Consider the following 22,893-nt stretch of genomic DNA (forward strand, 5'->3'; position numbering starts at 1 on the left):
TGTTAGGTTTGAACCAGAAGGCCACATCCTTGTCTTCAATAATTCTAATAAATGAAATCCTCCTGTCTTGACTTTCAGTGGGATTTGTTTTTCAGTGATTGCTTTTCTAGTTCTTACCTAGAATCACCCATTCAAAAGTCTAGGAAAAAGAATCATCCTTTTCCTTATCCTGATCCATTAGCAGGTATTTTCCAATTGTACTCCACAATTTTTGCCCTAACCCAAGTTACTTTTGTTAGTTTGATTCACAAAAATCATATTCAAAGTTTTGTAGTTGTCTTTAGTTATAGCCATCCCAGAATTCTTTTCTCCAGCTCCTCTCTACATGTACATTGTCCTTTGGTCTTTCCAACAAGCCTCTTTGTCTCCCTAACCTCTGTTATGTGGAACTTTTTGTTTTGTTGGGCATGTTCCTCTCATTTCAGAATTTTAACTGCCTGTTTAAGGGTAGCACAGAACCTATGCAGTCTAAATTCTTTCAATGTTCAGTAAATTATAGAGCCTTTTCATCTTTATTCTGGCTTTCTCACCTCAGCCTTAGTTATGAGGGTTAGATTTTTTTTCTTAATTAAGCTTTTTGAAAAAGAAAGGTTTTATTGTGTTGCAACACATACAATTTACAGCTTATTTCAAAGTAACTAGAACAGATACAAAATAGTGTTGAACATTTGTACAGGAAATCAGAAGAATAAAAAAGCTGTCTACTGCCAATTCACATACAGTCACATTCTAAAGTGACTCCTTGCGAGAAAATAATATCAAAACAATTCCTGAATTTTCCAAAGAAAGCATACGAGGAGTATCCTTCCTGAAACAAAGTGCAACAGCTACAGAAAAAGCTTTGTCTTTGTGAACATTCAGTTATTACAAATGCAAAAGGAACTAGATATGAGAAAATACTTGGTTTTCTTTTCCAAGAGACATAGAAAGAATTTAAGAACAACATAGAAGAGAATAAATCAGATGATTGAAGAATTTCTGTGTAATTCATATTGGCTAGACTAATTTTATACTGGACAGGCTAATTACAGCAAGTGTTGAACAGGGGAAGGCGTTGTATTGAATAATGAGAACTGTATTCAGCATTGCCCAAGTTAGAAACGTGTGTGTTTCTTTAACACATGGACTTTTTTTATGACGGCATCAACAGGCACTTCTAGAATCCAATTTTGGTTTCATTTAAATAGAACTCCTTCTGCTAATCAGCAAGCATAATACGAACTAATTTTTAAGTATGTAAAACTCAATGGCACAAGAAACAACACAGGTAAGTTCTGCAGTGGGGGATGACAGGGTGGGGGCTGGGTGAAGCTTTAACTAAATGTCCTGAAAGAAAAAAAACATCAAACCAAATCTGTCAAATAGGGATAGGTGGACAAATTAAAACTTAGGGGAAGACAAATTTATAGAATAGCAGGTAATCAGTCTTTTTGGATTTTGGCTTCTGTTCTACAATGCAGAAAAATCAAATTACTCTCTGTAAAAATAACCTAGCAATTTAATGGTACCTTGAGTAAGTAGGTAAGTAAGTAAGACTTCCAGCATTATAATGAAATCTAAATAATTGTGGACTGTTAGCTACACTGTCTCATTTCTTTGAAAAGTCTTATTTCACTGTTAGCATCTTCATGGAACTAGTTTTCAGAAGTCAGTAATAAGTTGTAACAGCATTACAGATTCATGGTACCTTTATTAATAAAGAAGTTTGTCCCACTGTGCTCTCCTGCTGCCTACTCAAGTGAAGTGCTCTCTTCACACATACTTTGCTTTGGAAATGGCTTAGTGCTACAGTGTCTTTAAAAAAAGAAGACTCAGTTAAAGGTATTTTGCTTTGTCTACTCTTCAGTCTCTTCTCTGGTTCTTTTCCTCCAGCATCTGTGTTCTCTGTTTGTTTCCCAGGTAACCGACAGAGGTTTTCTATCTGCTCCTAATCAGCCAGCTCCTACTCGTAGTTTAACATTCTGTAATGTTCCACTTCAGCAACTATCACTAAGTAAGATCCCAGGATTTAGTACTGCATTCAGTGCTGTACAAACAATTATGCATTTTTATAGCCATATTGCATTCAGTGACAGTTAACATGGGACAAAAGAAATGTTTGAGTTTTGTCTTTGTAGTACAAGAGGACTTGTTTATTACTAGACAAGCTCTGGAGAATGACACATGGCACTTTCCTTAACACTTAACAGGGAAGAGCTTTTTCTATGGCAGTTACACATGCCGGCATCTGCATTTTGCATCTGAAAGCCATGTAGGTATAAACAAGACACAGACCATAAAATTTTAGAATCACAGAATGGTTGGGGTCAGAAGGGACCTTTCAGCATCTAAGTCTATCCCACTGCCAAGGGCAGGGACATCTTTCACTAGGTCAGGGTGCTCAAAGCCCTGTTCAACCTGACCTTGAACACTTCTGTGAATGGGGCATCCAAAACATATTGTTATCCAAAACCTATTTCCAACCTATCTGTTTTCTTAAATTCTACTCAGATTTTCTTGTGTTTAAGAGCTACATATTGTTGGGAATATATCTGTACATTTTTTTAACTACATTCAGTCCAATACTGAAGTACTGAAGAAAAAAAATCAGTATTTTCTCAGGTTTAAGAGAAGTTCCTTTAAAGCTGCAGTATAACAAGAAAGGAGACCTGTATTTTGTTGTATTTTCTCCTATTACATACAACTGAAATTGGAAATGTGATTCACCACCAGGAAGAAAAAGATGTGTTCGTTAATAATTATACAATACTGTTATTCAGTACAATGGCTAAGGAAAATTACCTTCTCTCCCTGTTTTCAGTCCATGTCACCATTGTCTAGATAGTATCTAAAGCAAAACCCAAAAAAATTCTATGAGGAATTGGCACTGTAACAAAATCCAGTAAAGTAGTATAGAATTATTTTAAATTATTTCTATTTTTATTCATTGCTTAAAATACACTGAGCAGACTGGGAGATCTCTGATACTTCAAAAAATACTTCTATTTGTAATTAATAAATGAACTTTGTTAACAGCTGTTTTCACCTGAATTCTTCAGAAGCAACTTCTGCTTCCTCTTAATTGGATAATTTAACACCAACACTGTTACCTAAAATGAAATTTATCAGCAGATACATAACTAAAAGTTACAACTTCTGTGAGTGCCTGACATAGGTAGGCAACACGGTTTTACAGCATCAGTAACTCGCAGCATGAACACGGTAAAAAGTTATCAGCACGTCATATTTTGCCCTTTCTATTCAAAAAGTTCACCATCTACAAAAACATCAGAGGTACTTGCCATTACTCTCATCTGAGAAGGTACTGTTAATACAAGGCTCAGCATTCTAACTTGTCATGTATCCAAGTAAGCAGACTTAAAACAACTGAACCATGACAAATATGAAATTATTCATATATTGAAAAACAATCAGCAACTATACTAGTACAACACACAAAAGATTCTACAAATTTGACTGCAATATACAAACACGGATTTTATTATTTCTAAAGCTCGGTATTTATGTTTGATGTGGTTTTATTATATATATATACATATACTATATATATATAATATATATAGTCTCTCTCTCTATATATAACTAAATGCAGAGTATTTCTTATAAAACTTGCAAATACATGCATCAGAAAAAGTTGGAAATTCACAGAGGTCTTCTCCCTCCTTCGCACTGCTACAATTTGCCAAGGATAGGTGTTTCCCCACATGGATACATATCCTACACTACATGCTTCTTTGTATATTAGACTCAGAATAATCATTCCTACGCTCATTTATAAGCCAGTCTCTAGAACATTCATGTTCACAGTTTTATAGTATATAGCAATGAATGTGTAGGCTCATTGTCTTGCCTAGAGGGAAAGGGCTGAGCCTTAATTCACTCTTGGAGTACAGGTATGTGATTGGCATCTCTCTGTAGGAAGGCATGGCATTATCTGACTGGAAGGAAACAGAATCATCTATTGGGAAGAAGAACCAGTATTGCTGAGCCTTAAAAAGACACACCAACAGGTCAAGAAGGCTGTGTTGTGTTTGTGAGATATTGTGGTGGCATTGAGAGGTATAAGACAACAGAAAGAGTGATGAAACTGAACCTTCTTTTCTCCTCCACATGAATAGCTCTGTTGTACATCTGGATTCTGGCAAGAAGGACATGGAACAATTAAAAACTTACACTAGCAGTTGGTGTTGTATTTTGTTTGTTCAGTTGGTTGGAGTTTTTTTATGTCAAAGCACAGAGTCACAGTAGAAAGCACTTCTTTTTTCCCTTCAAGTGTGCAAATGCTCTCTTTCAGCTTGAGTTAGTAAGTAGCTAAGGTAAGTGAGTAACTGAAAGTGTGGATTTTTCATTGACAATTGCCCAGAAACTTCTAAGAAATCAAATGTGTGGCATATAACAAAGCTGTTAGTTACAATATCATTCAGATGCTTTCAAATAGCAAAATTCTTTTGTCTTAACCATAACAGTCTGAGGTGGTAGATGCTGAAATTATGTTAGAATCCAGAAAAAGCAGAACAAGAATTTAAACCACTGTCACACCACTGCTACAGCTATAAACAAATGTCTCTCGCTTGAAGTGAGGATAGAGGTAGAATATATTCCTGAAGAACAGTTAATTCAGTAAAAATACGATGTTTTACTATCTGACATAGTTCTGTGTGTTCAGCACTCTTCAAATGGTCTACTGACAACTGCATAAACATTATCAGATACTATGCTTGCATTTAGTGGACGACAATAATTATTCAGATGACTCTCCAAGTAGGCCCTTCAATTTCTTCTTCAGCTCTCTGCTGGTTTTCTTATAGAAAAATAAATCTTTTTCCAGTTGTTGGATTTTTACTTCATACTCTTTCTGGGTTTCTGCAATACCTTCACTATGTTGTTCTAGGAGAAATAAAACTAGTTTAAGAACCAAGTATCTGTGTCAAAAATCAAGATGTCCAACTAAACAGAGTGTCTTGATGGCACTTTGCTTGCAAAGTGCATGTTTTAAATGAAATAAGATCAAAAAGGCTGTGCCAACCCCACCTATAATTCTAATAATACTTCGAAAATCAAGATAGCAGGACCAGTATCTTATGACTTTCCAATATCAGTAAATTCAATATGAAAATACAACAATTCTGATACTGCTTTAAAAAAATATTCAATTTTCCATTCATACCGAATGTTTTGTTGTTGCAATTTTGGGGAGAAAAAGTGAATAAAAGTGATTGTCTGTGTTAATTACATTTTAAATGTTGATTGGCCAAGCTACATAGTATTTACGTTACAGTGGTAGAGACACAGGAGGTCACTTGGCTTCAGCCTCCTCTGCCTTCCCCCACAACCAGTCTTTTAATCAGCCTTATGACTGTGGTGAGTTTTGTGGTTTTTTTCTTAAATTACCTGGCTAGATCTCAGTTTCTTGATGTCCAGTCGGCTTTTCTCTTGCAATAACATATCTTTTTTTGCTACAATGGCTTCTCTTTTCCTTAAATCTTCTTCTAGTTCTGCTAACTGTTGGTGTTGTTGAAGAATTCTTTCCATTTCTTCATCCAGCCACTTCTTCTGCTTTTCTAATTTCTAAAGTTTCAAGAGAGGTCCAGAGAGTGTTAACCAGGACATTTTGAGTCAGAATTTTATGACTATGTTTTACCTTTCTTCAGAATTACTGATAAAGCTGATAGACATTAACATTTCTAATGTCAGTATTAGTTCTTCAACAGAATCCATACTCAGAATAATACAGAAACTGGACAGATTTAAAAGAGGCCTAAGCAATGTGGCATTGCTACATCTCATATAAACAAACTGGTATTAGATGCAGTATCTTTTCTAAAGAATATCTTTCTTAAAACTAGTTAAATAAATAGATGTGATCTACCCAAGCACAGCAACCAGGTCTAGATGATACTATGAGAATTCAGCTAGCCCATCCTCATTGCATTATAGCTGCCCAAAACCAGCTCTTTGTGGAAAAAGAGTGACAAGAAATAATAATGTTGAAAGAATCAAAGAGAGTAAATGACAGCTCTGATGCTGCTAGCATGGTCCATTATAAATTTATTCTGAAGCCACAGTTTATCAGTGGATATATTCCTGTTAAGGCCAAAAAGTTTCCTTTATTTAACTTTTAAAATTTCTTTTCACCTTTAAAGACTTAGGGTAATTCATGTTCCAGTGTCCACATCTGAAATAATGTAGGTGGCACTGCTACATAGGATACATACTTTTCTAACCCTGTTATCAACAACCAAAGCCAGACACTGTAATTTATGTCAGAGTATAAACCAAAACAAAATAAGATGCCTGAACAGCCCATGGAACCCTTAAAACACAGCACATCAAGGTCACCCTCAAACCTACCAGACAACCAAACCTGCTGAATTCACAGGTTTCTGAATCAGTATTTTTGACAAATTATAGGAAAAAAAAAAAAGACACTAAAGGCCCTCCTTTCTTTCATCCAAAAAGAGTAGATTACAAGAGCTTCTAGGCTATTTTTGCTACAGAAAAAAAAAGAAGACAAAACTATGATGCAATACTCTTCTTCCAAACAGTTTACAAAAATAGATGACTAGGGATGAAGAAAGATTTTTTTTATTTCAGGGCTCACACAGATTTGGAATAGATTAACTACCTGTAGTTTCTGTGGAGCTCCCACTGAGTTATTTTTCTTCTTTTCAAAAGCAGCAATTTCTTTATCCTTAAGTTTAAGGGTCTTCTGTTGTTGCTCCATCTTAAGTTGAAGTTCCTACGAACAAATAAAAAACAACATTCTTCCTACATCAGTCAGTGAAATGCATTTCATGTGAGAGTCCCCACAAGATATAATCTGAAATACTGACCCTAAATTTATTTATAAAATTGCAATTCAGAACTAGACATCAGGTAATAAAATTAAAAAAAACTGAAAGAGAAAGGCAAAATGCAGATTAATGTAAAAGGTTTGTAGACAATTTCTTTGGTACTTTTATCAAGAAAGTCATTAAGTCATTACTGAAAATTAGGGAAAGCCTGGCAGTGTAGTTTATTGAGGAAGCAGGGGCAAAAATTATTCATCCTATTCTTTGTCATAAGGAAACAGGAAGAAACCTACTTTAATTTGTTGCTGGTCCTGCTGAAGCTCTGCTTCCAATTGCTTTTTCTTTTCACTCTCTTCAGACAGTCTCTTCTGTATCTGGGATTGCTGATGCTTCATCTGAGCCACTTTCTGCTCAAGTTCTCTTGCTTCTCTCTCACTTTGGTTAGATAATGAAGCCAAACTCTTGGTGTCCTGCTGCTTCTTCTGTAAGGTCTAAATGTTCATGTCAAATTTCAGCTTAAGAGCAGGAAAACTTGTAACTAAAATATGACTCAGCTTCATTCTTTATTTCACTGAATTCTTAGGGTCAGCAAGATTTACTAACTTCTGCCCAGAACAATCACTTGCTATTGCTGTAGTTTCTGAGCTATCTGGTAAAGTTGGCACAGGCAGAATTAAACAACGTGAAAAGGTACAGTTCATGCTTGGCAATACAGTGAAAGTACTAAAATCTAGGAGAAACCACAGTTCTGGAAAATTTGCAGAGACACAATGCTGTCAGAATGCTGGTGCCAGAATGCTGGTGCCAGAATGCTGGTGGTCAGAGTGCTGGTCCTGAGCTCAAGTCGATAAGCCAACTACCTCTTTCTGTATGTAACTTTTCTGACCTGCCATTCTAGGATCAAGAGGCACAGAGCACCTAAGCTGGCCCTACACAGGATATTAACTTAGATGTAGCAGAACTTAAGAATAGAAAGTGTCAAACAAATATGCCTGTGTTGGGTCTGACCTTGCAAAGCATCACAGGGATTTGCTTAGAGCTGGAATTTATATACCATTTTCATAAAACATCAATTTTATTTATGGCAAGTAGTAAATTTGTAATACCCTCCCTTGGATAGGTTCTTCTATTGGACTGTATACAATGATGTACCCTGGAGTAGAGGCATGGCCTACGGGGTTTCCCTGCTCCCTGGTCACATGTACCCTAATCCTGTTCCCCATTGGTTATTTTGTGTTCCCTTGTGTGGGGAGGACCCTGGTTGTCCCGTGATTGCTCAGTTCTTCAGCAGTCCCCTGGCCGTGTGGCTGGAGAATAAAGAACTCTGCAACTTCTATCAAGAATCGGTCCCTATTTCTTTCCATGGGCCTCGCTGTCTATGGATGTTGCGAAGACCCCACTGCAACAGATGGTAGTGAATGCAGGCAACATGACAGTTCCCTGGAGACAGCAACTGTGAAACAATCACGATTTTGAAGATTCCCAAAAATTCGTGAGTAAAGAAACTCTTTGGATTTCTTTTTCTTGCTTTTGTTTTGCTGTTCCATAAACTATGGAAGAACAGTGGAAAGACTCATGGCTGTCCGAGCCGCATATGGACATTTATCTTAAACTTGAAAAGATTTTTGAACAGCAATATGCAAATTTTAGCTTAATTCAGGCTCAAAAAGAACTGAGACACTTCCAGGCATGGTTGTTTAAAAATTTTTTCTACGTTTCTTGGGACTTGATTCTTACCAAAGACTTTTGGAAGAATGTTTGGACACAGTTAAATTCTGAGTCAAAATATATGCCGACGGAAGAATATTTCTGTGAATATTATCTAGTTACGGAGACTGTTGAACAATATCAGCTGTGTCCTTGTGAAGGGAAGCCTGCCTCAGGGACTGTGCAGCCTCAGCCATGAGCGTCGAGTGCTCTGTGGGTGGCGAGACAGTTCCCACGTGCAGGCCAGCCACCGCGAGCTGCGGTGTCAGTGGCGGAGCCAGGCGCAGTGGAAGCGGTGTGATGGAGCAGACCCGGCAATGCCCGCCTGGCCCCACGCAGCACGTGGTGCAGTGAGCCCCGTGAATGCTCGGCCGAGAGGGGTGGCGCGCGGGCGGCGGCCGGTGGCGATGGCAGTGGAGCGGAGCCACGCATAGCCAAAACGCGCGCCAGAACGGAGTTGTTTGCAGGGCACGGTGGGGCTGCCATGCCTGGCTGAGATGTGGGCACGATGCCAGGCAGCAGCAGCACAGCTGTGACCAAAGGCAGCGGCACTGGCGGCGCACAAGGAGCTGAGCGGCACGGCCCGGCCCAGCCTGCATGGCCCCGAATGTGACCCCGAGAACTCAAGACTCCGCGGCAAGAGCACGCAGACACTGGCAGCCCTGGCAGCCCTGGCAACTCCTGCAGCTCCAACACAGGAGCAAGCGAAAGTGAAAGCAAGAACACAGCGAGACAAAAAACAGCAGTGACACGGAAAAAAGAAAAAATTATTGTAGCTAAGGTTTAAGGAATAGTAAGATGGCATAATGTCAAACAAAATTATAGTTTTATAACAAGATGTGACAACAAGGAACACATATTCATTCATAGAACTGCCATTATGAAGAATAACCCCAAAAAATATATCCCAAGCTTAGCAGATGGAGAAGTGGTAGAGTTTAAGATTATACAAGGAAGGAAAGGCCTGCAAGCAGCAAATGTTACTGGGCCTGGTGGTATTTCTGTGAAAGGCAGTATATACGCTGCAAATCATAGTCATGTCAGACGATATCCCCATTATAAGCAACCCATACAGTCTCCCTTTCCCAATCCTACCTTTCCCCTTTATCCTATATCCTATTATCCCCAGTGTATTCCTAATCCATTCTTTCACTCATGGTTTCCCTCACAAAACTATGCCTTTACCAATCCATTTCCCAAAAATCCCTTTCCAATGCCGAGTGGGCAATGACAAAGGGGGGGAGAAAGAATTAACTATTGTTGTTTAAAGTTCCAACAGGTACAAATAGAAGAAACCCTCTCCTGCCTCAGTTTCCCCACAAAGCATGCTCAGAGAGTCCTGTCTCCTTTCTGCCAGCCCTAAGATGTTCCAGAGAAAAAATCTATTTGGACATTTAGAGACTCAGAAGGGTGGCTTGTTTTCTTTTGAAATTGTTCTTGTTATGTTGATCCAGTTGTTTCCAATGTTAAGTTTTAAATCTCTTTTAGTTAAAACAAAAAGGTGAAGTGTTGGGGTTCACCCCCCTGGCGTGGGGTCCAGGGGGAGGGGACCTCGGGTTAGAGGCATGACCTACGGGGTTTCCCTGCTCCCTGGTCACATGTACCCTAATCCCATTCCCCATTGGTTATTTTGTGTTTCCCTGCATAGGAAGGACCCTGGTTGTCCCCTGACTGCTCAGTTCTTCAGCAGTCCCCTGACCATGTGGCTGGAGAATAAAGAATAAAGATCTCTGAAAACTTCTATCAAGAATCGGTCCCTATGTCTTTCCACAGGCCTCGCTGTCTATGGATGTTGCAGGAGACCCCACTGCAACACTACTAGTTATTAAATCTGTCCATATGCAAACCCTGCTCTAGAGTCTGCACTGTGTCATTTATTTTAGTCTTTCTCTAACCATCTCTTCCTGGCTGTGGATGGCATACTCACCTGGGGAAGTGTAAGTTTAAGCTCAGCTCTTACACTGTTTTGAACCTGGGAAACAGACGTTTAAAACAAGCCACAGAAGAAAATCAAGAAGGAAGAAAGAAAGCTGTGATTTAGATTGATTGAGAACAAAGAAAAAATTTGTTTATGCACTTGCCTGATAACAGCCTATAGGTTTACCAGTTTGGTTGCAAACTAAAAATGGGTTGAAGTTACAAAATTCTAATTTGTTGGAGCACTGCCTTCTTCCAGTACATGACAAACTCAAATTAGTTTTTCTGAGGTGTTCATCTGGCATCAGAACTTCACTAAGTTTCCAACTAGTGTACAGTTGGTTTAAGTCATAAAATTAATTTTCATTTGAGGTTCTGTTCATTGTACAATAATTTTTGATGTTCACAGTCAACATTTTAACTAAGCACGTCTGATATATGTACTTCCTAAATGTATATGGGGATGTTTCCAAAAAGAATTATTTATTTGATCATGTGTCAGTTCTGTTAGGAGACATTACCATGCTCTCAGAGGGCTGAGAGCTCTTCTCCCCATAGGTCGTTGTCTAGGACTACTATCTGCTGTGAGAGAAACAGCTAGTCAGAGCTACCGATATGACATGATCCTTGTGGGATATCTGCATGCTAAGACTCCCAGATGTTGTTTTGAAATTCTCACCTCATTTGGAAAACCATAAAGAAGTAGGATGTCACCAAAAAGCAAAAGTTCATATTTAACACAAAAGAAAATGTTAACAAAGTGATTAGACAAAGAAACCTGCAAATAATTTAGAAACTCAGTTAGCTAAAAGCATGACAATGGGAAAGGAAATACAGAAGGTTTTGTGAGACCATAGCTGAAGAAATACAGGAAATTACTAAGAGATAAGACATGACACACCTGTAACTTTGTAATATTAGACAGACTAGCCATATTACATACATAGTATTAGATAATATTAGACAAAAGTTGCAAAACTTAGTCCCTGGGCTATCTGTAAGTTCACTGATATATTTGAAAATTATCTGTATTGTAATTATATCTGTAATGCTTCTGACAGAGTAATATATTTGCAGGATTCAAAACAATTTCTAAGTTCATAGGACAACTGTTGAGGGTTTCCCTGTGTACGCAACTAAGCACACATAGCCATTCCCTCACTTCCAAGCCCCCATCCCCAAGGAAGAGTAAAAGAAAGAAAACTTGTGGGTCAAGACAGAAACTGTCCAGTAAGTGAAGGTGAAGTGGAAGAACAGAGAAAACAACACAAATAATGCAAAGGTAGTTAATTAATGCAAAACCAATCACTCACTGCCTCCAAAGTGTAGACTGATGCCCATAAGCTCTTGAGCAAAAAGACAGCTAATATAACTAAATCCCCCTCCTTCCCCTTTCAATCTCTGAGCATGTTATATGGTGTGAAATATCTCTTTGGTTGATTTGGGTCATCTGCCTGGTTGTGCTGCCCCTGTCTCTGGGTGTACCCCCCTATCTATTCACTGCTGTCACAGACAGAGAAAGAGAGTTGTTCCCTTGATGCTGTGCACACACTCTCCAGCAAGACCTAAAATAGTGGTGTTTTATCAGCACTGTACTGGTCAGAAATGTAAAACATGGCAACCTGCAAGCATTTATGAAGAAAATGAACTTTATCCCAGTCAAACTTAGTACAATCTCCACTCCACATTCCACACCATTTATGTCATGCTCAAGCCCCACACTATACAATGCAACCTTATTAACCATCCTTCCTTCCCTTCTCATCCTTTGACTTATGCACAGATATCATTCCTTTAGTCTATAGGCCACTCCTGTAAAAATGTCCATTGAGTTTATTTAGTCCATGATGTGTGTTCTGTCTGGTTACAGTGATCACTCAGGACAGGAGCCCATGCTATGCTACAAGAATTGTTGTATGATCCTACAACAGCACGGTCCTTCCATGGTGTCAGAGACCGAAATGTTACCACTCACGGGTTAAACATTGTCATAAAGATTTTTGCCCATTATGACAAAACTGTACAACGAAGCTGCACCACCAAAGCCCAAACTTTGGGCTCCTGACTGAAGCCCTGAACTGTGAGTTAAACTGACTAAGGCTATTCGAGATAAGAAAAGTGACACTATTTTTCAAAGCATCTCAGGCCTGGAAAGTAATGGATAAGTCTGGGAGAGCATTCACAGAAGAGCCAAGCCCAGCAGCTTTCGGGTGGAGGCTGTAGCCCCAGGCTTATCTGTTGCCAGGTTTGCACAGAATCTCCCCCCACCAAAGTCGGGACGAGGAAGGTTTCAGGTGAATAAGAAAACCTCTGGTCAAAGGCACCTCTTGCTCATCTTCTGCTACACAGACTAGCTCGGCTGTGGGGCCCCCACCCCAGGAAAGCCACATCTATGGGACATTCACGTGAGCAGCAGCTGAGGGGGTGTCAAGGTCCATCAAAGGTCCCCTTGAAGGATTCTTCAGACCCTACACCAGAGGACTGCACATGATGCAAAATGATGCAACTGACACAAAGTCTTGCAAGGGACAGTGTCAAACCTGGCCCACCCTCAGGCATTCCCACCTGGCCCAAATGTATATTAATCCGTTGGATTCTATGCTTTTGGTGAGGGACCCTCACCATCAAGAAGACCAGATGGAGTGGATCAATGAGACATTGTTAAGATCCATGGAGGGATGGTATGGTTCTAGTTAATCTGTCTCTGTCACTTTTCCTGTCCCCATACCCCACCCCACCCTCCTCCCTCTTTTCTTTTTTCTTTTCCTTTTTCCTTTCCTTTTCTTTTTTCTTTTCTCTTCTCTTCTTTTCTTTTTTATTCTTTTTCTTTTATTTTCTTCTTTTTATTTTTCTATTCTTTCTCTTTGCCTTTTTTACTGTTAAATAAAATATATCAATTTTTTGGTATCGACATATAACCTCAGTTGGTTTTAATCTCGTTTTGGTGAATAATTAAACCTCAGAACTCTTTCCATTTTATTCACAGAGAGTTCTCTTTGCTCCTCTTTGATTAGAGATGTAACACCTGGTACAAGCATGGGGTTCAAATCCACAGGGACGTAAGTCCATTGAATCAGTATCAGAAAGAGGAAGGGTCTACTGCATCTCAGGAATTGGTTGACAGAAACTGGAACAGTAATCTTCCTCAAAGACCCTTTTTAACCACTGCTTTTTCCCCTATTCATGTACAGAGTTCCAGGACCAAAACAGGTGCACCGCCCAACTTCTCATATCCTGTTCACAGTCATGTAGATAGAACTGCAGGGCGGCATGTGTCACGGGCCCATGGTTCCCTCTCCCTTAAGCAGAGGAAATTCCTACTCATAGTAGCCAATATGCTGGCTTGGCCAAGCAAGGAGGTAAAGAGATTATTCACATTATATTTTGAGTCTCTAGACCTTGTGTAACAGTCTTTCCACAGCTGAGATGCAGGCCCATAACAACGAGAGAGAATAGAGCTTTTGAGTAAATCACTAGGGCTGGCAAACTGGTCTGTACAAAGTTGGTGCCACAGAGTCAGCCTAATTCAGCCTTACAGGGTTGCTGTCATACAATGTCCATATGTTCTGTACAGACTTCTGCCACTCAGATCATGTGCACTGTATATTGTTTGCGTCTTTCGAGGCCTGATTATTGTCTCGAGGCCTGATTATTGCCCATGTCACTGCAGACCACCTCCACCACCTCTAATTCCCTCAAACATTAAATATGTTCCTCTGTGACAGTCCACATGCCTTACTAGGTGACAGACAATATCTTCCTTAAGAGAGTACTTTGTCTTCATGTTCAATAGGAGTTACCTCTGGAGCTTGGAAGTGGCCAACCCTCTTCCAATCCCTCTGTCAATCCCACAAACCCTAGCAAAGAATCCCAGCTGATGTGTTTCCCTACCTTCTAGTTCCAGACTGTTAGTCCCACTATTCCAGCTCTGGAGCAACCAGGTAGCAATTAGGTCATCTTGTCAGGCAAAATCTTTATACATTATCTTGCAGCTAGGTCATGGATAGGGACCAGGTAGCTTCTACCTCTTATGATTTCTGTCTCTTTCCTTTCCTATCCTGCTCCAGAACAGGCTGCCTGTTCTTCCTGTCTCCTCTTCTGAGCAGGAGCTGCTTCTTCTCTTATTAACTTGATCTCTGCTTCCACTGTTTCTTCTTTACTACAAGATCAACTATTACAGTTGAGGGTTCAGTCTCTGGTTTAGTGTCTGTGTGGCCTCAGACCAAGAGATCTTCTTAGTCTCACACCACCACAAGCCTGTTTGTGGGCTTTTAGACCAGAACCTCTTGCATTTCTAAGGGCAGTGGACACTGACTTGATAGGCATGGGGCAGATCCAACACAGCTATCTGTGGATCACTGTGTTTCACCTTCGCTCCTTCAAATGATGTATTTGTTTGATGCCTGTTCAGGCATGAAATCACAAGCTGTCAGAGGCAGCAATGGCCCTGTGCTCCTGCCCAACTCCTCCCATACATACTGACACCCCAGGAATCACCTTAGAGCATGTTCCTGTGTGGCAACCCCCAAAGAGCTGTTTAACCTTATAAACAATAACCAACGTCGGGATCACAACACATCAGTATGAACAGTCTGATTACATAAGGATACTGAAGGAACTCTGAAGCCACTACATCAAGGCTACAAAAAACTGGCCTGGAGGAGAGGACAGGATAGGCGCCACTTTTTCCCCTCTCTCCACAAAATGTCTCTCAGAGAAGAAGAGGGGAAAAGTATAGTTGCTGGTTTTATCCATGAGGTGACTCTTGGAGTACGGGGACATCCACAATGTAAGACCCAAGTACCAGATTAGGCTGATAGCCAGTGGTCTAGTCATAGCTCTCCCAAGCAAAGGAAAACAAAGTGATAAACAGCAAAAAAACCAGCAAAATTGCATTTTAATGACCCTCCACAATGTAAGACCCAAGTACCAGATTAGGCTGATAGCCAGTGGTCTAGTCATAGCTCTCCCAAGCAAAGGAAAACAAAGTGATAAACAGCAAAAAAACCAGCAAAATTGCATTTTAATGACTATCTGAAAATGGTCATTAATGGTTCTTAGAGGTCATTGTACAGCTAGAAAGGAATCAAGCATCTGAATATTCAAGGACACACACAAATTAGTAGCCAAAGCAAATATGCAGCTTCATGACCTGCAACAGTCATTCAACAACTTAACAGGCATTAATAGCTACAAGTTTAGTCTAGCACACACTAATCAAATCTGTTATTATCTTGAAGGCCTTGAGCCGCAGGTTGGGTTCCAAACAGACTGTGGTGGGTTACCCCAGTAGGTTGCTAAGCACACAGAGCTGTCCTTTCACTTCCCCCTACCCCCACCTCCTAGGAGAACAGAGGAAGAGCAAAGGGAAAGCACGAAAATTTGTGGGTCAAGATAGAAACTGGTTAGTAAGCGACGATAAAGTAGAAGAGAGAAAGAAAAGAAAACAAAACAGATGATGGAAAGGCTATCGCCCACCACCTCCCAAGGCTGACTAATGCTCAACCCGCTCTGGGCAAAATACAACTAATCTCCCTAAACCTCCTCCTGTCCCTTTTTATTGATGAGCATCAAGTTATATGGTATGAAATCTCTCTTTGATTAGTTCAGCTCATCTGCTTTGTTGAGTGTTTGTGTCTCCAAGTATTCATGCACCCTCCCATCTATTTACTGCAAGGCAGAGGCAGAAAAAGAGAAGGCCTTTCACTGTACAAAACACAGTTCAGCAAGAGCAAAAACATTGCTGTGTTGTTATCATTGTATTGGTCACAAATCTAAAACACAGCACCCTCAGAGATGCTATACAGAAAACTAACTCCATCCCAGCCAGACCTAGCACACTAGCATAGCTAAAACCAAAAACCTAACAGATAAAACAGCTCAGCCTCAAGAGTCATCTTGAAACTGACTAGAGGAAATATAACATTACTTCACTTATCTCTGTTGTCACTGATTGTGTATTTAAACATCCATTAAAATAAACCCATGTCCCAGAGATTAGCCAAAAAAAATTATACAAAATTGTAAATTAATTGTCAAATTAAGTAGAGGTGACAGTTTTATTCATCTTTCAAAATGGAGTTTAGATTTTGGCAGATTGCTTTTTCACTTAGTCATTTAAATAAATGGCTTATAATTAAATACCTGACATTTCTTCAGTTCCCTCTTCAGCTGAAGAATTGTGATGTGATGTGTTGTGGGTCTGGGCTGGTCTCAGTCCCTGTATCCATCTCCTGGATGGTGAGAGCTTCCTTCCTTACATTCTGTACCATAGTGATCCAGCTCTGCAACCTGTCCCGCTGACTTCTGCTTAAGCTAACATCATTGTTCAAATCAACCAGAAAGCGGAAAGCTTCATCTACACAATTTCTGTAACTGAAATATTGAACCTGAAGGCAGGTGAGCTGCTCCTCAAGTGAACTGATATGGGCTTTTTCTTCATTTAAGTCATGTAAGTGCTGATTACTGACCTGCTGGTTCTGCAAAGCTTCCCAAAGCAATCTGACTTCAAGTTCCATTTCATTAATGCAGTCTTTTTCTGGGTTGTAATTAATTACTGGTTTATTTCTAATGTTTTTTGCTCTGTTGGCATATTTGAGGGAATTTAAAGATTCATAAAAGTCCAGTGAGGATGGACTTATACATGTTATCATAACAGTCTTGGCATTTCCTCCAAGGGAGTCTTTCAGAATACGAGTGATTTTAGCATCCTTGTATGGAATATGTACACTTTTTCTTTTTGGGTCTTCAAGGGCACTGATGACATTTCCCAAGGCCAAAAGATCACTATTGATCTGAACTGATTCTTTGAAGCGTTCACCAGTATTTCCAGTCTTTGCTACCCTCTCTGGTCCTGCCAAATCCACAAAATGAAACTTTGAAGCGATCGAATCCTGTGCAGCATCAGTATTATTCTGGTACTCTGCAGACTGCTTCTGACAAATACTGATGGTAAAAACGGCATGAGATCGACTAGAGTGCTCCTTCATCTGTGTTGCGCCTCTGCGACGAGCTGCATTGCCACTTTCCAGCAGGCTTATCACTTCATCTGCACATTCTACTTGGAATTCCTTAGCACTGACAATCACTTCAAACACCAAACCAAGTGAAAGTAAGAATAATTTAATTAATTCTAAACTCTTCAGCAAAAGTTTACAGCAATAACTATAAAGATGTATTAGAGAAACATACAAGCCTGAATTATTATGAGGTCATAGCATATAGCTATAGAAATAGAAGATACAATATGTGAAAAGCTCTAAGGATATTTTGCCAGTTAAAAAAAAAAGACTAAAAACCATGAAGCTTTAGTAAAAATGATTCCAAGTCTGTACTAAGAGCAGAATTTCTGTTCTGAATAGTGCAGATGGCTGGGCCTTTGGGACAGGTATCTGTTAGTAATCTAATAAAGTGTACATGTACTTCTACCAACTACTTCAACTAATCATATTTTTTATCATATTTTTCTTTTAACGAAAGATGGAAAACATCCTAGCACAATTTACTGAATCTGACTCTAACTGTATTGAAGAAAAGAAATAATTTAAAATATATTGTGGGATCCTTTTGAAACAATGATATTGTCTGTAAGATTTGTGCTAAACTAGTGCCTTCTCCAGCTACAGACAAAAAACCCATGACAGCTCAACACAACAGTATAATAAAACTAGCGTAAACACAACAATTAGAAAATAAAGAAAAAAAAAGCCAAACCTAAAACAGATTATATACTTTCAGAATAAAATATCTTTGATGTGGATTCTTCTAGCATTTTCATGAAGTGAACAGGATACCTATAGGGCAAGTGTTAATCTAGAAGCCTCCAAAAGTATCTACTCCCCCTTCTCTTAACGAAGTCGTCTTTTCCACTCATTTCATTGTAAAAGGAGAGCAGATATTTACAAGATAATTGACTTAACAATTGTGATTTCAAAGGGAGAAGCAATGGTTTAATCTTAAAATATGTATTCAAGTGAATAATCACATACTATTTTGCTTTTAGACAGTATTTGCAGAAACAATAATTGTGTATGTTACCATTTGTTGCCATTTCCATCCATATAATAGGACATCTATATTGCGCACAGGCATCTAAACCCCAAACTGCTTCCAAACAGCTCAACTGGGTTTATATTCTGAAACTTTAACTTTTTTTTCCTTTTACTCATTGGTAATGAGTAAGCACTTTCAAGAGAAAACAAGAATAATTTGGACACAAACTGAAACCCAAACCACCAAAGTTAGAGCTGAAATCCTACCTGTATTTCCTTTCTCATCTTCTCGGATATGTAGTTCTTTTACAGGGGTCTCCAAATCCAACAAATCTCGAAGTTCTTCCTTGTAAACCTCTATATAGGATACCTTCACATGGAAATTAACATTATAGTGTTCAGAAATATGCTGAAATAATTCCTGAATAGCCCGTGGGATTATGCCCCTTTCATCCACTGCAACTGATGCTAAAATACAAGCACAAATGTCACAGAGACTTGCAGTCGTTCTGTCACATAAATTACAAAGAATGAAAATTGAGAGAAGTCTGTGATATTTGGTACGCAACATACTAAGGAATTTGAAGAGCTCATTGTTCACAAGGAATTTTTTGTGTGTGTGTGTGTGTTAGAATTTTTGTTTGCATCCAGTACCAGGATTCAAATTTAAGTTCTAAATTACATAATGTTATAGTCATGAAAGTTATGAAAAATATGGAGTCTGCTTTAAAACTGTACTCCTCAGAGTACAGATTTCTTCTTTATCCCTACTCATTATGGTTAGCAATGACATCTCATTGATTTGAGAAAACAGAAATTCTACTTACATAAAGCAAAATCATCAGTAACTTGGTGAGACAAGATTTATGACCAACATTAACAGTAATTTCCTATTTTTTCAAAGTAGACATGGAACACTGGTGCCAAACTCTACTTTTAAAAAAAATATTCAGGGCAGGATAATGCTTCCATTAATAATCTGTGTTCTTTATCCAAGACTATGAAAGCTGCTTGCCTATGAGACGATACCAGGAATCTTTCTTACCAAAAAACTAAAGGGTTGTTTACATCTAACTATTAATTTAGTAAATATATTTATTAAGCTAAAAAGTTGTAATTGCAGAGCTATGATCAGCCTTAGAGTATGACATCCACTACCAAACAATTTAGCTAGCAATGCTACTTACTACTACTAGTGAAGGAAATAGAAGTGAAGCTACAACAATAAGTAGAAGAGGCCAGTGGTATGAGGGTCAACAAAGCTAAGGGCGAGGTCCTGCCCTTGAGTCACAACAGTCCCCTTAAGCACTACAGGCTGGGTGGGGGCAGAGTAGCTGGAAAGCTGCTCAGCCAGGAAGGACCTGGGGGTGCTGATTGACAGCAGCCGAACATGAGCCAGCATGTGCCCAGGTGGCCAAGAAGGCCAATGGCATCCTGGCCTGTATCAGCAATAGTGTGGCCAGCAGGACCAGGGCAGTGATTGTCGCCCTGTACTCTGCACTGGTGAGGCCACACCTCGAATGCTGGGTTCAGTCCTGGGCCCATCACTCTAAGAAGGACATTGAGGGGCTGGGGCATGTGCAGAGAAGGGCAGCAGAGCTGGTGAAGGGTCTGGAGCACACGTCCTGTGAAGAGCAGCTGAGGGAGCTGGGGGTGTTTAGCCTGGAGTAAAGGAGGCTCAGGAGAGACCTTACTGCTCTCTACAGCTGCCTGACAGGAGGGTGCAGCCAGGTGGGGGGATTGGTCTCTTCTCCCAGCTAAAAAGTGACAGGACAAGAGGAAATGACCTCAGGTTGCACCTGGAGAGGCTTAGATTGGATATTAGGAAAAATTTCTTCACTGGTGGTCAACCAATGAACAGGCTTTGTTGTGGACCTGAAAATGCTGAGTTAATGGTTGGACTTTATGATCTTAGGATTCTTTTCCAACATAAACAATTCTGTGATCCTGTGATTCTAAATAAAAGGAAGACTCTACCAAGATCTTTATAATACTCTATTTATATCCACTTGAAAGAATTAAATCATAGATTTCTTTGATGACACAGAAATTTCTCTCAAAAAACCCCAAACAAACAAACCAACACAGAGTGAGCAAGCAATCTAGTGTCTAATGCATTCATTTTCAAGGTAAGATAAACATAGCAAAAATCTTCAAAGACACTGCATTTCAGAAAAATGTTCTAATTTAAGTTGCATGTTAAAATGTGGAATGTGAAAGAACACTTAATAAATTGGTTTTTTTCTTAGATATTTTTGGTATAGTCTAATTTATGGAGAAGTTTTTAGAACTTTAATTATCACATAAATCTTGGAAGCTTTATTTTTTTACTACAGGTTTTTTCCTTGGTCCTTAAAATTCTGCAGCATCATCTGCTATGTAATAAATATTTAACTTGCACAAATACACTCTTTACCAATTAAAAAACCCCCAAAACCAAAAACCATTATATAACCTACCAATGTGGCCACTGCCAATGGTGTAAGTCTTCCCAGAACCAGTCTGTCCATACCCTAACACTGTAGCATTGTGTCAGAGACACTAGAACTTCTTCTTGAGTTGAGTTTTTGCCAAATACAAAATCAAAAGTGAAGACATGGTCCTTTCCAATGATGACCTGTTTGGCATTTGGGACTAATCTGACACACACTTTGTGGTTATGAAGTATTTCTTTGGAAATCAGAGGTCTGACTCGGACTGCAACTTTAACTGGGATCTCCTCCATGCCAGACTCCACCCCTCTGCTTCCCACTCAGTATTCACACAGTCAAGAAGAAATCTTTTACCACTGCTCTGTTCACCTCATTCACAGTTGTCTGAAACTAAGAAAAAAAGTTTTCCATGTTATATAATATAAAAGAATGAATCTCCTGAAGCAGAAAGTTGAGATCTTCTAAGGAACATATAAGCACTATTGCAATCTTGAAAAGTACCTGATATAAATGCAGCTCTATTAATAACTGCTTAATCAATTAATAAATTAATTTTGCATTTATTAATTTCCAAGCTAGCAGACTTAAGTCTGAAAGTTGCCCGATTTCCTATTTGAATATAACACAGTCATACGAAGCAACAATATTGTAGGAGCTTGTTAATAAACACTGTTGATAAAGCAAAGGCTTACAATGGATCCTCTCATTTTCCTGATCCTGCATTCATATTGCATAGGCAACACAAATCAGTCAAACAAAACCTTTTTCTCCAAAAATTGTATGTGCATACATGTTTCAATACCCTCTTCCACTTATGAAGTACTAAACACTTCTAACTCAACAAGCACAAAGAAGTGTGATTTTAAATGTATTTAGTTACTACATGTAAAGCATTCCTCTGATTTTGATCTGAAACTTTAAGCACATATGTAACTATTTTTTAGTAATTTTAGAATACATGGTTCCTTATACTGCTTGGTGCATATTCATTCTTAAAGCATAAGCATTGCACAGTAGCACACTTGTAAATATTAAGGAATTGCCTTTCTTTATAGCTGTTTTTCACTAGAATTCAAAAACCTGCATGGCATCCCACATGCACCTTTTCTGTTGTTGCTAATTCTGAGAATCTTTTGTCATGCAAGGTAAAGTTTGCTGAACTTCTGCTCTCAAACACATTGCTTTCAAGAAAGCTGTATTACTGAACTGGCAGTAAATCAGCTAAGCCCCCAAAATTCAAATTTGTTGAAAACTAACAGTGTTGTCTTGCAGCGAAGAGAAGAGCTTATGCATTTCATTTTATTCCTTCTGGTTTGAGGGCCACAGGTGAGGAACCATCTGAAGTTTGAAAAAAGAAAAGCCCCATTTTATTGACTGAGCATAAGAACAAGGAAGCAAAGCATGAGAATGAGTCAAGACTTGTATCATAAGAGACATGGTAATCAGATACATAAACATACTAACTACAGAATAGAAACACATTTTGGCTGATAACTGAGTTTAGTTACCTGGGTGCATTATTTTTTTATCCCCTAGCAAGTGCTGCTCTTAAGTGCCAACATTTCCTACTCTCTTTTTAAAGTTATATAAATAAACAAACACAAACAAACAAACAAATTAATTAATAAACCACGTCTCAGGTGTGGTAGGGAATCCCTGTTTCCTAAGATTCTATTTTATAAAAGAACGTGGGAATATGAAATATTCCCAATATGCCAAAGCTATAGAGATACTTGGGTGTCAGTACCCGCGGCTGCCGTAAGGCAAACATGCTGGCAACCTTTTCGCTTGCACGGATATTGTGAGGGCGGCCCAGCACATTTTCCGTGTTTGCAACATCTCCAGACCTGAGGAGCAGCCGGGATCGGTATCACCCGTGAGTGTCGGGAGCGGCTCGGGCCGGGGAGCCCGCCGTGCCCTGCTGCCGCAGCGTGCCGCGGGCCGCGCCGCAGGGCCCGTGCCGGAGCGGCGGCGGCCGGAGCGGCGGCGGCCGGAGCGGCGGCGGCCGGAGCGGCGGGGGAGGGAGCGGCGGCGGCCGGAGCGGCGGGGGCGGGA

The 22,893-nt window shown here is 39.5% G+C and overlaps 1 protein-coding gene across 1 annotated transcript; it reads right to left on the reverse strand.

Moving 5' to 3' along the window:
- Window positions 1-4,756: 4,756 nt before the first annotated feature.
- Window positions 4,757-22,773, reverse strand: KIF27 (kinesin family member 27). The gene is given in 10 exon segments (XM_069002460.1): window positions 4,757-4,887; window positions 5,392-5,568; window positions 6,626-6,739; window positions 7,085-7,282; window positions 10,426-10,470; window positions 16,560-16,607; window positions 16,610-17,502; window positions 18,674-18,874; window positions 20,866-20,936; window positions 20,938-22,773. Coding segments are annotated over 10 exon segments (1,989 nt in total). The 5' UTR covers window positions 21,132-22,773; the 3' UTR covers window positions 4,757-4,839.
- Window positions 22,774-22,893: the final 120 nt, after the last annotated feature.

Source organism: Aphelocoma coerulescens (genome assembly GCF_041296385.1).
Source record: "Aphelocoma coerulescens isolate FSJ_1873_10779 chromosome Z unlocalized genomic scaffold, UR_Acoe_1.0 ChrZ, whole genome shotgun sequence".
Lineage (NCBI taxonomy): Eukaryota > Metazoa > Chordata > Aves > Passeriformes > Corvidae > Aphelocoma > Aphelocoma coerulescens.